General features: G+C 45.1%; 1 protein-coding gene across 2 annotated transcripts in view; it reads left to right on the plus strand.

Annotated features, from left to right (window-relative positions):
* The first annotated feature begins 2,516 nt into the window (after positions 1 to 2,516).
* The window catches only part of pdss2 (prenyl (decaprenyl) diphosphate synthase, subunit 2), a 35,840-nt gene continuing 23,793 nt past the window's right edge, over positions 2,517 to 14,563 (plus strand). The window contains exons 1-2 of one of the 2 annotated variants that reach the window (XM_053232918.1): positions 2,517 to 2,724; positions 3,810 to 4,088. In XM_053232918.1, coding sequence (XP_053088893.1) covers positions 3,811 to 4,088 — 278 coding nt within the window. In that variant the 5' untranslated portion in view covers positions 2,517 to 2,724; position 3,810. Of the gene's footprint in view, positions 2,725 to 2,817; positions 3,240 to 3,809; positions 4,089 to 14,563 lie in introns of those variants that run through there. The other variant, XM_053232917.1, reaches the window with a different exon arrangement.

The raw sequence follows: 14,563 nt of genomic DNA on the forward strand, positions 1-14,563 counted from the left end.
GAAAGACCCAGAATGCAACGCAGCTAGTATATTTAGCAATCTATGAGATGACGAGCGTGATGGCATTGATGGCGGTATTAGTATGAAAGTTGAAGCTTTGGAAGCTGATCTGTTTGAGCAGAGTGTGCATATAAACTAAAGCACTAAAGCGCCGCTGCATCGCTCTCTTTATATAGACGTTAAGCGTTAACTATCCATCTATCCATCCATCCATTTTCTGTACTGCTTATCCTACACAGGGTCACAGGGAGGCTGGATCCTGTCCAAGGTGGGGGACACTGTGGACGAGGTGCCAATCCATTGTAGGACACAATCACACACACGCTCACACACCCATTCACATACTATGGACAATTTGGAAATGCCAATGAGCCTACAGTGCATGTATATGGACTGGGGGAGGGAACTGGAGTACCCAGAGAAACCTCCAGAAGCACGGGGAGAACACGCAAACTCCACACACCCAGGCCGAAGGCGGGATTCAAACCCCCACCCCTGGAGGTGCGAGGCAACAGTGCTAAACACTAAGCCACCGAGCCCATGGATGCAAAACTAAAAAAATGAAAAAACTGATTATAAATTGTGAAAGTAGGCAAGTCATTTGGGTGGATTTTCTGCAATTTGGACTGGATTCTTCACTCGTAAGCATCTTTATGAAATGCGTCTGCAGAATAAATAAATATTAAATCGTCTTCTACGTGTGGTTGTGTTCAGGAGTCTCCAGGGTGATGGTGGTGAACTGGTGGACAAGCGTACATTTGTAAAGAATAGAATAGTTTGCCTAAAACAGGATGAAAAGCGTCCTTCGCTGTAATCGGATCGTCCGTGCGCCTCTCTAATAAAAGAATCCTGAGCCGCTGCTGTAAGAAGGTGAACGGCATGTGCAGTTAATTAGACTAACGAAACCCTATCTGAAATAAAAGGTCAAATTTACTGAATTTCAAAGGAATCTGGCCGGTGGGTGGTGTGTGTGTGTGTGTGTGTGTGTGTGTGTGTGTTGGGCTTCCATTATGTAGTCTTCTCTTTCTCTCTCAGCCCAGTGTATGTGTGTGAGACTGTGTGTGCCTGTCTCACTCACTGCCAAGTGTCCTGCTGAGTGAATCCCCACGATCTGTCTGGTTTCCAGATTTATTTGATTTATTCCTTGTTAAATCAAACCAGGACACACAGGACACACATCTGCTTAACATAAATCAATAAAACCATTAAGATTTGTGACAAATGACCAATTCAAGGTTTTATGACATTAAACTGCCCTTAAAATCAAAATCAGTTTTTGTATTTGTCCTTTAACCCTATGGACAGCGCCAGTAAACAGTTTTGGAGATTTACTCATTTTTAATTTTATACTTTGTCACTTTTGGAAGAACTATTTAAATCATTTGATGACTCATCCTGTACTAGTTTTGTGTTCGTCCAATTAAATGCTCTCTAGAACACAAATGTCACACCCCCAGGGGCGTGTCTTGCTCTACAGTAGCAGTAAACATAGCTTGCCGGTGTGTTTTTGGCTGTGTGTCTTCCCACACACTATCTCCTTTTTCCAACCATCACCTGGTTGGGGTTTATACATCAGGAAGAGGGTGGAGTGGTTTACAAACATGGAGCTGTTCAATGCCGGAATGTCGCTTCCTCAGACTAATGGAGAATTATACACTGTTAGTGCGTCTCCATCAGTGAGAGTCAGTAATATCATGTTATCTAACACTCAGATGGGACGGATGTTTCCCAGTGACGATCCTGCGGCTCTCCATCACCTTCATGTTTCCTCGACTCAAACATGGACTCAAACATGGACTCCAAAAACACGCGGCATCTCGTCATCCAGGATGTGGTCCTGGTTAAAGTGGACAGGTGTGGGTGAAGGCAGCAGTGAACAATCCTCCATAGATGGAAAAAAGACTCTTGTTAAACTCTTCACTCTTCTCCATAGGTTATTTAGCTAGTTCAACAAGTCAAGCGTGTTTAGATTGGGTGGCGGGTGTGGCCTAACTTGAACGCTATTGGTTGTTTAAGCACATCAACATGCCTCACTCTGACTTCCTGTTTCAACAGGAAATACATCAACATACAGTTTCAAAACGTGCTCTGAAGTCGTTTCGTGAGGACTTTAAAGAAACAATCTCACGAAATATTCCCAAAATCTCATATACATCCTTCTAACTATATCGTAAAGCTAGTCGTAAGTTAGTATTTACACATTTCAACTAGAAACAGCTCCAGTGATAGACTACATTTGGAATAATAAAATTAAAATGGTGTAAAATTTTTTATTTAATAAACACTGACTTTAATTCAACCACAAAACAACAACCTGTGTGTGATTAGTGCAAAATTTCACTGTACAAACTGCAGATTTTCTAAATTCCCATTTTTTAATACACAAAAAGACTTTTAAAGTATCTGTATCGCGATACTAATGTTTGTACAGCAAATAAAATCAGTGTTTTCGCCCATTTTAGTATCGATTTGTTGCCACTGCTGTAAACGGACAACGTCTTCCGGCGTTCTCAGCCTTTTTTGCGACATGCCGTAAAGCGCTTCGTTCAAGATGGCAGCTCTGGTGCATATACAATTGTGATATTTCCTCAGAAGAAAGCCGTTTATTTTATTTCTTGTAAATCCTTTTTGAGGGACTATCAACAGGGGATTAAAGCGGAAGTGTTGTTAATGACAGGAGACGATTTTGGGCTGAAGACAAGATGTGTTTCATTCAATAAGAAGGTGACATTGAGAGTGACGGTCGCATGCAAGCTTTAACATGCGCTATTTTATGTCGCACCCGTATTCGGTCATGTCGTGAAAAGGGATTGGTTAGTATTAGAGCGATTTCTGCGCTGCGATTGGCTAGAAGTGCATAATTAAAGAAACTAGCCAATCCCAGAGCAGGAGGCGGGATTTAGCGGAATGCGGGTGTGTACAAACTGACAGCCAGTGGTGGGGGTCTGACATTAGTGACAGAAACAGCAGTAACTTTGTTCCAAGAAGCATAAAAGTTTCATCCTTTTAGAAAGTTATAATAGAAGAGAACAGAGAAGACATAGAGATAGGAAAGGAGATGAAGATGAAAAAAGGAGGCAAGGAGAGAGAAAGTGAGTCAGAGGAAAAAGAACAGAAAAGGAGGAAGTGAAGAAAGACAAACAGAACGATAAAGAGAAGGAGAAAAGAGAGCGGTGAAAGGAGGAGAGAAAAGAGAACATTAAAAGAAGAAAGAAGATGGGGAAAGGGAACGAGAAAGAGTGAGTTAGAGAAAAAAATAGGGAACAGAGAAAGACAGTAAAAAAAAAAAAAGACAAATAGAGAAAAAGAGGAGAAGGAAAGAGAGAGAGAAGGGAAAATAGAATAAAAACTAATTGCAAGTGCAAACTGATAAAATAAGAAAGAAGATAAAAGCCCTAAGGAGAAAAACTAGATAGAAAGAAAAGAAAAAAGATGAAGACAAACAAGTAGAGAAAAAGAAGGACAGAAAGGGAAAAAAATATTTGCAAGTGCAAAAAGAAGGGAAAAGGAAGAAAGGATTAAACCACTGAGGAGAAAAAATAGGCAGAATTGAAAAAGAAAGAAAGATGGAGGGAGAGAAGAAAATGAGATGAAGAGAGATAACGTTAGAAATATGGAGGAGAGAAAGAACAAAATCACAGCAAGTGCAAAACGAAGAGGAAAGAAGGAGGATTGAAGTGCTGAGAGGAAAAAGTAGAAAGAAAGGATGATGGAGGAAGAAAAGAAACAGATGGTGGAGAGAAAGAAGAAATGATGTGTGTGTATAAAAAGTGTGGAAAGCTGATTAATCTGATTGTTGTTGTTTTCAGGATGGCCGTGCGTTTCCGTCTCGCTCTCCTCGGTTCTCTGGGTTCTCTGGGTTCTCTGGGTTCTCCAGGTTCTCCGAGGCGAGGATGGAGGAGCTTGAGTCTGTTCTCTGGTCCGTCTCCGTCCAGCTGGAGTAAAGTCGTGTCAGACGCGGAGAAGATCGTGGGATATCCGACGTCCTTCATGAGTCTACGCTGTCTGCTCAGTGACGAGCTCAGCAACGTCGCCATGCACGTCAGGAAACTGGTGGGGACCAAACACCCGCTGCTCAACACCGCCAGGTACACACACACACACACACACACACACACACGTCTTACACACGTCACACTCACTGACCAACCATCGACAACTGACTGCAACCAATGTGTCACGCTGAAGAGAAGTATTGGCACCCCACTCCCTTATCCATTAATAAGTAGACTCACGCTGAGCAGATACGGTTCATACACAGTGTGTGTGTGTGTGAGAGTGTGTGTGTGTATTAATCATCCCCTGTCCTTCATCAGGGTCGGCTTCTGATTGGCTGTTCACTAATTTTCATTCAAATTCTTACTGTATATTAATACTGTATATTACATTGACTTCGTCAGGGCAGTGGCGATCTGATGAATCGGATAGCCATGACATCGATATTGTGATAAATTATTATACTGTGATACACTTTTCTAAGATTTTTATTTATTTTATGAAAAATCAGGTAAGTTATAAAAGGTAAGAGCTGGCAAAAGAGCTGAGAGAAAGAGTACAGGTTTAAATCAGCTCTGTTTACGAATACAGAAATGAAAGAAAAGAAAGAGAAAGGTAGAGTTAAATGAGTGTTAAAATGACACCGGAGATGGAAAGGAAGAAAGAAAAAGGGAGCGAAGGAGTGAGAGAAAGAATGAGTCTGGGAAAAGAATGGAGAATAAAACAAATGGAGAAGGAAGGTGAAGGAATGTGTGAAAAGTGGATAAAAGAGATGAAAAAGATGAATGTGCTAAAGAGAAAAAAAGAAATGACAGAAAGGAAAAAAGGGGGAAAGAAACAAATAGAATGATGTGCAAAAGTCCAGAAAATGATGGAGAGAAAGAAAAATAATATCAGGAAAAGAGAAAGAGAGGTCGTACATTGTGCACTCACGCTAACAAGTAGCTTGTAGTTTGTCTATTGTGGGCGTGGCCTGTTTTTTTTTCTGCTGAGAAATGGTAGTAGCTATATATAGCTTTGAAGGCAAATTAGTCAGAACAAAACACAAATGAACTAACACAGTGTGAAGATCGGTTGTTTGGTTTTTACGTTACATGCTCAGCTTTGTGCTACGTACGATGACCAGAGGCACCAGCGATCTGTGCTCCTCCCTTCCAAGTTTTATTTTTCATCGTAACGTTTCTATAAATGTGTAATAACAGCTCGTGTATCACAGGATAAGATGAAACCACGGTGATAAGTTTTTTTTCTCCCATTTTTGTGGAAACTGATTTCACACATGGACTAAGGGGCCGTTTACACAACAATGTTTTCAGCCAAAAACGGGAAACTTTTTATGTGTTTTGCCTGTTCGTTTACACGACAACGGCGTTTTGGGGACTGAAAACGCATATTTTTGAAAACGGGTTTCAAAGTGCAAGTTTTTGAAAACGCCGCCGTTATCATCTCCATGTAAACACCCAATACGGGAATCTTTGAAAACGGTGACGTCATGCGCGTGCGTAGTACATGTTAGGTACGTAGACATGCGCAGTACGTGTCTATTGTAAAGGCAAGCGCGAACAAACATACACAACAATGGCGGAGAACATGGTCATGTTGCTGCTGCTCAAGAGTTTGCTAACGCTTCTTCAGCAAAGTGTGGATTTACTTCACCAATATTACAACCAACTAACAAGGTGACAGCGCCAACTACTGGCCTGGCGTACGCAATACAGCGTTTTTGGCCGTTATCGCGGATATGTGTAAACGTTGAAAACGTTGTCGTGTATACGTGAAACTTTTTGAAAACGCAAGAGAACAACTTTTCCGTTTTTGACTACATCGTTGTTGTATAAACATAGCCTAAAGTTGTGAGCGGGGAACTGAAGAAACGTCGGACCACACTTTTCTCGCTTGCTAGTGTGAACGTAGGATTATCATCCTAACTAGCTCGCTTTACGTTAGTATGCTACGTCAGCTAAGATTTTTTTTAGCCAATTAGATTTCCTGAGCTTTTAGTTGTTGTAGCTAATGAATGTATGCGTCAGTATCGTTGTTACTTTTAATCCGCTCTCAGACTCTACAGTAAGAGACTCTACAGTAAGAGACTCTACAGTAAGAGATAGCTGATTGAACCTAGATATCGTGATATAAATCATATCAAGCATTGCAGTATGATATTTTTTTTCCTCTAAAGTGCTCATCCGTAGCATTTCCGGTTTATTTATTTGTTAACTCAGAGTTCACTCCGAACTCTTAATATCCACAGATTTGATGGTTCCGTGTGAGTGCAGTGAAATCCCAGCAGACGCGATCAGCATTTCACTGAGCTTACAGATGTTTCGTCACGTTTTTCGCTTCTCCCTGGAACGAGGCGAGACCCGACTCGGCTCCCTCCTGTGGCTGCAGACGGCACTTCCTCTGGCTTTCTGCAGGCTACACCAGAGATTGACAGATTTGGCGCGCTAACGAGCTGCAGAACGGATAACGATGAAAGGGAAAAAGTTCAGCTGATCTCATCCATGTGATAATAGATGTGGTGTAATGAGCGTTCTGACTCCATTTCAGCATCTGGAACATCTGTGCAGTGGTGTGAGGAGTAGATTACTGGGTTCAGTGTGGATCAGAAGTTTATCGGAACAATGTACCAACAACACTTGATCTTATTTACTTTTAAAAATCATAGTGAATGTGTCAGAGCTGTAACAATAATAATTCATTAATAACGGTGTTTAAATTACTGTACGATTACTGTACACATTTCTCATATTTATATCCGAAGGAATAAACAGTGAATCTTTTCTCTGTCTGTGCCAGCTTAAAATTACTCTCATTCTAATACAGTGAATTCATTTTATTCTTCTCTTCCTTCCTTCCTTTCTTTTCTTTATGTCCTTTCTTTTTCCATATTCTGTTCCCTTCCCTTCCCTTTTCTTTCCCTGTCCTTTCCCTTTCCTTCCCTGTCTTTTCCTTTCCTTTCCTTTTCTTCCCTTCCCTTCCCTTTCCTTTCCTTTCCTTTCCTTTCCTTCCCTTTCCTTCTCTTTCCTTCCCTTTCCTTCCCTTTCCTTCTCTTTCCTTCCCTTCTCTTTCCTTATCTTTCCTTCCCTTTCCTTCTCTTTCCTTCCCTTTCCTTCTCTTTCCTTCTCTTTCCTTCCCTTTCCTTCCCTTCTCTTTCCTTCCCTTTCCTTCTCTTTCCTTCCCTTTCCTTCCCTTCCCTTCCCTGTCTTTTCCTTTCTTTCCCTGTCCTTTCTTTTCCTTCCCTTCCCTGTCATTTCTTTTCCTTTCCTTTCCCTATCTGTTCCTTTCTTTTTCCATTTTCATTTCCTTTGCATGTCCTTTCCCTTTCCTGTCCTCTCCTATTCCTTTTCTTTCTTTTCATTTCCTTTCCTCCTGTCCTTCTCTTCCTTTACTTTCCGCTTCCTTCCTTTTTTTTTCTTTCCTTTTGCATATTTTTCCTTCTTTTCTTGATTTACACTTCCTTTTTTCCTTTTTATTCTTCAGACATTCTTTTACTTACTCAACTTTTTAAGTCATTAAAATTGAATGCAGTTTTGAAGAAATTAGCCTGCAGCTGGACCAGTATGATGTAAAATATTCAGTTCATCACGAAATGATTTCCCTCTGTCCTATTTAAATTTTCTCAGAACATTTTGAAACGGGAGAAAAGAGTGAAGGACTTTCCCGAACTCTCTCCTCGTCCTTTTATCCAGCGATGAATGAACGAACACGAGTCCGAGGACGGAAAACTGAGACGCCAGCGTCTGCCATTGTGGGTATTTATGTGACTGGCGCTTCTTGGGCAAGGAGACACGGAGGGAAAGAGGAGAAGGCAGGGTCCCCTCCCTCCTTCCATCCATCCATCCACCCTCTATCCCTCCATCCCTCCATCCTCAACACCCAAATGGATTGTCATATCAGATTTAGGTGTATAGGTTATTACACCCTTGGGCTCCGGTTTCCAGTCCTGTCGTCTGGATCGGCCAGATTGGGTTCCAGTTATTTCTCTCCCTCCATCCCTCCCTCCTAAAGTAATCCTGTCTTTCCCTCTAACTTTCACTCTCCGTGTCATTTAGACAGTTTCAGTGGCCACCAAAGACGAAGCGTCTCCCTGAAAAACAAATGCGGGTTCTTTTTAATATTTTGACGAGCAGCTACGACATGACGTCATCAAAAGTGCGCCGACCAAACCGAGTTTTTATCGCTTGACGATATCAAAATTCCACCACTACCTTCTTTGGGTTCTTTGGTTGGTCAACATTTGAAGGTTTTTGAAATCGTTGTACTTGGAATAGTTTCTGAAAGGGAAATCTTACACTGTAGGGTTCTACGTAGAACCCTACCATGTTTGCAGACGTAAGAGCCTGTTGTGATGGAGCCTTCGAGGGACAGGCAGCATTTTTGCCCAGCTAGCCATTAGGAAGGTAGCAGGAGGACGTGTGATTTCAGAGTAGTCTCGCAAGCTAGATGTCCAGCGTTCACTCAAAACTCTGGTACTTTTAATCACTAAATGTGGAAAAGAACCTCCTACTTTCACAGGCAGTCGTGATTCTGTTCGTTTTTGTCAATCCAGTGACTATATCTTGCTCACAAAGCTGGCCAAGGTGCTTTTACACTGGAGGAAGTCATAACCCACTTTATCACAGGTGTTATATTTAGGGGTCCAAGCACCAAAGTCAGCTCAGACCTAATGTGTTCTGTTAGTGGAAGCTCAGGAATAAAGCTCTACGGCTCCAGAAAATATTATTTGCAAAAACCTCGAAGTAAATCCATTTGTGGGATTTGTGGAATTGATATTACAGTTAAAGTTAAACGGGTCGCTGACTGACTACAAACAGTTTGAGAACCATTGCTCTTGCTTTCTCTAGAGGGTCTAGAAGGTTTTTTTGCATTATTTTTACAAACTCTCGGTCAAGACCAGTGCCTGAGACAGAGACAAGTCCAAGTCAGTACAGAAGACGTCTCGAGACCGGACGCGAGTCCTCCAGCCCTGGCTCACACAAACAATTAGGCGTGTGGACGTTATAATAACGTTATAACAATAATAACGATGTTCGGGTACCACGTCTTTCCTGTTTACTCTCTTGCGTGTGTGTTATGATGTATTTTTGATCTTGTTGCCCATTTTAACGAATAGAACCTGATATGAACTCAATCGTTCACGTCGTTTCCTCGTCCTCCCTGTTTCCAGAGTCACCCTGGTTTCCTCTACGTCTCTGTTAGTCACGTCGCGGTGTGTAAATCATCCTGATTAACCGGCGCTGAGGTAGAGACGAGAGACGAGTGATGACGGATTAAGCCGCTTATAAACGGCGTGATAAATGATCACGTCCTTCAGGGAGGAACCGCACCACTCTCTCGCTCCACGCTCTCTCTCCACGCTCTCTCTCTCCACGCTCTCTCTCCACGCTCTCTCGCTCCACGCTCTCTCTCCACGCTCTCTCGCTCCACGCTCTCTCTCCACGCTCTCTCGCTCCACGCTCTCTCTCTCCACGCTCTCTCTCCACGCTCTCTCGCTCCACGCTCTCTCGCTCCACGCTCTGTCGCTTCGCTCTCTCGCTCCACGCTCTCTCGCTCCACGCTCTCGCTCTCCACGCTCTCTCTCTCCACGCTCTCTCTCCACGCTCTCGCTCCACGCTCTCTCTCCACGCTCTCTCTCCACGCTCTCGCTCCACGCTCTCTCTCTCCACGCTCTCTCTCTCCACGCTCTCTCTCCACGCTCTCTCGCTCCACGCTCTCTCTCTCCACGCTCTCTCTCCACGCTCTCTCGCTCCACGCTCTCTCTCCACGCTCTCTCGCTCCACGCTCTGTCGCTTCGCTCTCTCGCTCCACGCTCTCTCTCCACGCTCTCTCGCTCCACGCTCTCTCGCTTCGCTCTCTCGCTCCACGCTCTCTCGCTCCACGCTCTCGCTCCACGCTCTCTCTCTCCACTCTCTCGCTCCACGCTCTCGCTCCACGCTCTCTCTCTCCACGCTCTCTCTCCACGCTCTCTCTCTCCACGCTCTCGCTCCACGCTCTCTCTCTCCACGCTCTCTCTCCACGCTCTCTCGCTCCACGCTCTCTCTCTCCACGCTCTCTCGCTCCACGCTCTCGCTCCACGCTCTCTCGCTCCACGCTCTCTCTCTCCACTCTCTCGCTCCACGCTCTCTCTCCACGCTCTCGCTCCACGCTCTCTCGCTCCACGCTCTCTCTCTCCACGCTCTCTCGCTCCACGCTCTCGCTCCACGCTCTCTCGCTCCACTCTCTCGCTCCACGCTCTCTCTCTCCACTCTCTCGCTCCACGCTCTCTCTCTCCACGCTCTCGCTCCACGCTCTCTCACTCCACGCTCTCTCTCTCCACGCTCTCGCTCCACGCTCTCTCGCTCCACGCTCTCTCTCCACGCTCTCTCGCTCCACGCTCTCGCTCCACGCTCTCTCGCTCCACGCTCTCTCTCCACGCTCTCTTGCTCCACGCTCTCGCTCCACGCTCTCTCGCTCCACGCTCTCTCGCTCCACGCTCTCTCTCTCCACGCTCTCGCTCCACGCTCTCTCGCTCCACGCTCTCTCTCCACGCTCTCTCTCTCCACGCTCTCTCTCTCCACGCTCTCGCTCCACGCTCTCTCTCTCCACGCTCTCGCTCCACGCTCTCTCTCCACGCTCTCTCTCTCCACTCTCTCGCTCCACGCTCTCTCTCTCCACACTCTCGCTCCACGCTCTCTCGCTCCACGCTCTCTCTCTCCACGCTCTCGCTCCACGCTCTCTCTCTCCACTCTCTCGCTCCACGCTCTCTCTCTCCACTCTCTCGCTCCACGCTCTCTCTCTCCACGCTCTCGCTCCACGCTCTCTCTCTCCACGCTCTCTCGCTCCACGCTCTCTCTCCACGCTCTCTCTCTCCACTCTCTCGCTCCACGCTCTCTCTCTCCACGCTCTCGCTCCACGCTCTCTCGCTCCACGCTCTCGCTCCACGCTCTCTCGCTCCACGCTCTCTCGCTCCACGCTCTCGCTCCACGCTCTCTCTCTCCACTCTCTCGCTCCATGCTCTCTCTCGCCACGCTCTCGCTCCACGCTCTCTCGCTCCACGCTCTCGCTCCACGCTCTCTCGCTCCACGCTCTCTCTCCACGCTCTCTCTCCACGCTCTCGCGCCACGCTCTCTCTCCACGCTCTCTCACTCCACGCTCTCGCTCCACGCTCTCTCGCTCCACGCTCTCTCGCTCCACGCTCTCTCTCTCCACGCTCTCTCTCTCCACGCTCTCGCTCCACGCTGTCGCTTCGCTCTCTCGCTCCACGCTCTCTCTCCACGCTCTCTCTCCACGCTCTCGTGCCACGCTCTCGCTCCACGCTCTCTCTCTCCACGCTCTCTCGCGCCACGCTCTCTCTCTCCACGCTCTCTCGCTCCACGCTCTCTCGCTCCACGCTCTCTCGCTCCACGCTCTCGCTCCACGCTGACGTCCCAATTCTGACCAGAATAAACATCAGAGACGTGTTTTATTTTCACTCGTTTTATCTACTTCATTCATTTCATTTGTTCAGCTTTCTTTCTTCTTTTCACACTCCATTTGTCTTTTTTCTCCTCCTTTCATTTTCCCCCTTTCCTTTCTTTTATTCTTTTTAATTTCTTACTTCATTTAGTTTTATTCTTCCTACTTTTCTTTGCTTTCCTTCTTCTATTTCTTACCTTCTTCCTTTATTTTTTCATTTTTTTCTCATATTCTTCTTTTCTTTCCTCTTCCTTTCTTTGTTCCTTCCTTCCTTCCTTCCACCGTCCCTCGGATCTTACTTCTTTTTTTTTTATTATTATTATTTTTCTCCATTTCCTTTATTCTTTATATAGCTTTGCTCTTTTCCTTCCTTCTTTCCTTCTTCTCCTCCTCCTCCTTCTGATTTTCTTTCTTTCCTCCTTCTGATTTTCTTTCTTCATATTACTCGTTTCCTTTCTTTCTTTCTTTCTTTCTTTCTTTCTTCACTTCACAGTTATATTCTTCCTACTGTTTTGTTTTCCTTCTTCTATTTCTTTCCTTCTTCCTTTATTTCTTTATTTTTTCTCATTTTCTTCTTTCTTTCCCCTTCCTTCCTTCCTTCTGTCATCTTATCCTCATTCTGAACCCACCTACCTTTTTATGCTTTTCTTCGCATTACTCCTTTTTCTTTCTTTCTTTCTTTCTTTCTTTCTTTCTTCCTTTCGTCCCTTTCTTCCCGGCCCTTTTATCATTATTGCTCCTTTTCCATCTCTTTTCCACTTCTATCATTTCATTTTTCTTCCTGTCCTTTTTTTTATTCACACATTTCACTTTTCTTTTCTGCTTCACATCATGTCTTCACATCCTTCCTTCTGTCCTTTTACGTTCATAATTATTTTCTTTTTCTTTGTTCTATCTGCCTACACATTCTTCCTCCTAATTCTTTTCTTCCTTCTTGTCCTGTCCTTACATTTCCTCTGTCCTTCTTTTTTTAAGTCCTCTTTATATCCGTATTATTACAGCACTTCAGTTCTCTTTTCCATTTTTTTCTTCTTTTTCTTTCTTCATGTCTTTGCTCTTATTGTCTCTCTCTCTCCCTCTCTCCGTGATGAAGGTTAAGCGGGTCGTAAGGAGGCGTGTCGTTCGAGCTGTGTGTCTTAGGGGGCGTGTCCAGCTGTCATCTTGTCTCCGTTGCCACGGCGCTAATTCATGACGAGCAGCAGTGGTGCATACTGTCTAAAAAAAGGGAAGAAAAGAAAATAGCGCTCTTTCATGCCCACCTACAGCCTGGATGTTAGAGCTCCTGTGCAGCACACGTTCTCCGGGTTCTCCTGCGCTCATTAACAGCTCGTTAACAGCTCATTAACGGCCTCTTTAGCGGCTCAGTGGGTGTTCCGGAGCACAGAAACGTGGGTTTGAATGCTAGCGCTTTCCCACAGTCACCTTCTGGTGCAGGTTTTTGGCTCGTGTGTACAGTTTAGGAGACGAGCTGCATGGCGCCACCTTCATGTTGGGTTTGTTTATTTGCTCGAAGCTTATTTAAATGATTTAGAGACAGAAATCAGGAGATTTGAACTCGGATTTATTGAGAAATGTGATGGATACCTGGCACTGAAACGCCGCTGTAGTCTGGAGATTGTAGGTTTTTATTCCAGCGTTTCCTCGGCGGGGCCTGAGCGATGTGACCTCCACTCTGCACCACGCTCTTTCACAGCAAGCTTTCAAAAGAAGCACAAACAAACTGATGTACAACTTATTGCACACCTTCATACCATCACACCATCACACCTTCCTCCTGTCAGTGCTGAACCACTGAGACAGAGTCCCACTACACTAATGTCTCCATGAGACTTCCCTTCCCTTCACTCTTCTCTCCTTCTCTCTCCTCTCCTTCTCTCTCCTTCCCTCTCCTTCCCTCTCCTTCTCTCTCCTTCTCTCTCCTCTCCTTCTCTCTCCTTCCCTCTCCTCTCCTTCTCTCTCCTTCCCTCTCCTTCTCTCTCCTCCCCTCTCCTTCCCTCTCCTTCCCTCTCCTTCTCTCTCCTTCCCTCTCCTCTCCTTCTCTCTCCTTCCCTCTCCTCTCCTTCTCTCTCCTTCCCTCTCTTTTCCTTCTCTCTCATTCCCTCTCCTTCCCTCTCCTTCTCTCTCCTTCCCTCTCCTCTCCTTCTCTCTCCTTCCCTCTCCTCTCCTTCTCTCTCCTTCCCTCTCTTTTCCTTCTCTCTCATTCCCTCTCCTTCCCTCTCCTTCTCTCTCCTTCCCTCTCCTCTCCTTCTCTCTCCTTCCCTCTCTTTTCCTTCTCTCTCATTCCCTCTTCTCTCCTTCTCTCTCCTCTCCTTCTCTCTCCTTCTCTCTCCTCTCCTCTACTGTTCTTTCCTTTCCTTTCCTTCCCTCTCTTCTCCTTCCCTTCCCTCTTTTCTCCTTTCCTATCCTTCCCTCTCCTTTCCTACTCTTTCCTTTCCTTCCCTTCCCTTCTCTCTCCTCTCCTCTCCTCTCCTCTCCTCTCCTCTCCTCTCCTTTCCTTTCCTTTCCAATTTCTTTTTTCCCCTCCTCCTTTTCCTGTTCCTTTTCTTTCTTTTCCCATTTCCCTTTAGCCTTTTCTCTTTTCTCTTTCAGCCTTTTCTATTTTTTTTGTATCTTTTTTCTCCTTTCCCTTTTTCCTTTTCCCTTATGACCTTCCCTTCCCTTGTCTTCCTTTCTTTTCTATTTTTCCTGTTTCATTCTTTTTTCATTTTCACTTTCAGTTTCCTTCAGTTTTTGAGGTTTTATAAATTATTATATCTTTAAAATTTCCAAAACGGAGCGCTTTCCGAGCGAGTACGTTCTCCTTCTCTGACGCTTGTATGGCTGAGACTGCGTCTCCTTTTAAAGGGAAGTGACTCATTTAATAAGCTTACTTTATGAGCACATTTATTACACACACACCCGCACACACACACACACACGTGATAAAAGTAAATACAGGTTAGAGACTTGGCTGGGGTGGGGTGTGTCCTCAGGTACACTCGTTCTATCTCTTGTGGATGATCATGTGATGGCTGCTGAGTATATTTTGGACAGGGTGTATGAAACGTCTCATTGTCATATGAGGTTTTATAAAACACACACACACACACACACACGCACACGCACACGTGTTTAACGAAAGTGGGATGAT

This window comes from Pangasianodon hypophthalmus, chromosome 3, assembly GCF_027358585.1.
Source record: "Pangasianodon hypophthalmus isolate fPanHyp1 chromosome 3, fPanHyp1.pri, whole genome shotgun sequence".
NCBI classification, from domain to species: Eukaryota; Metazoa; Chordata; class Actinopteri; order Siluriformes; family Pangasiidae; genus Pangasianodon; species Pangasianodon hypophthalmus.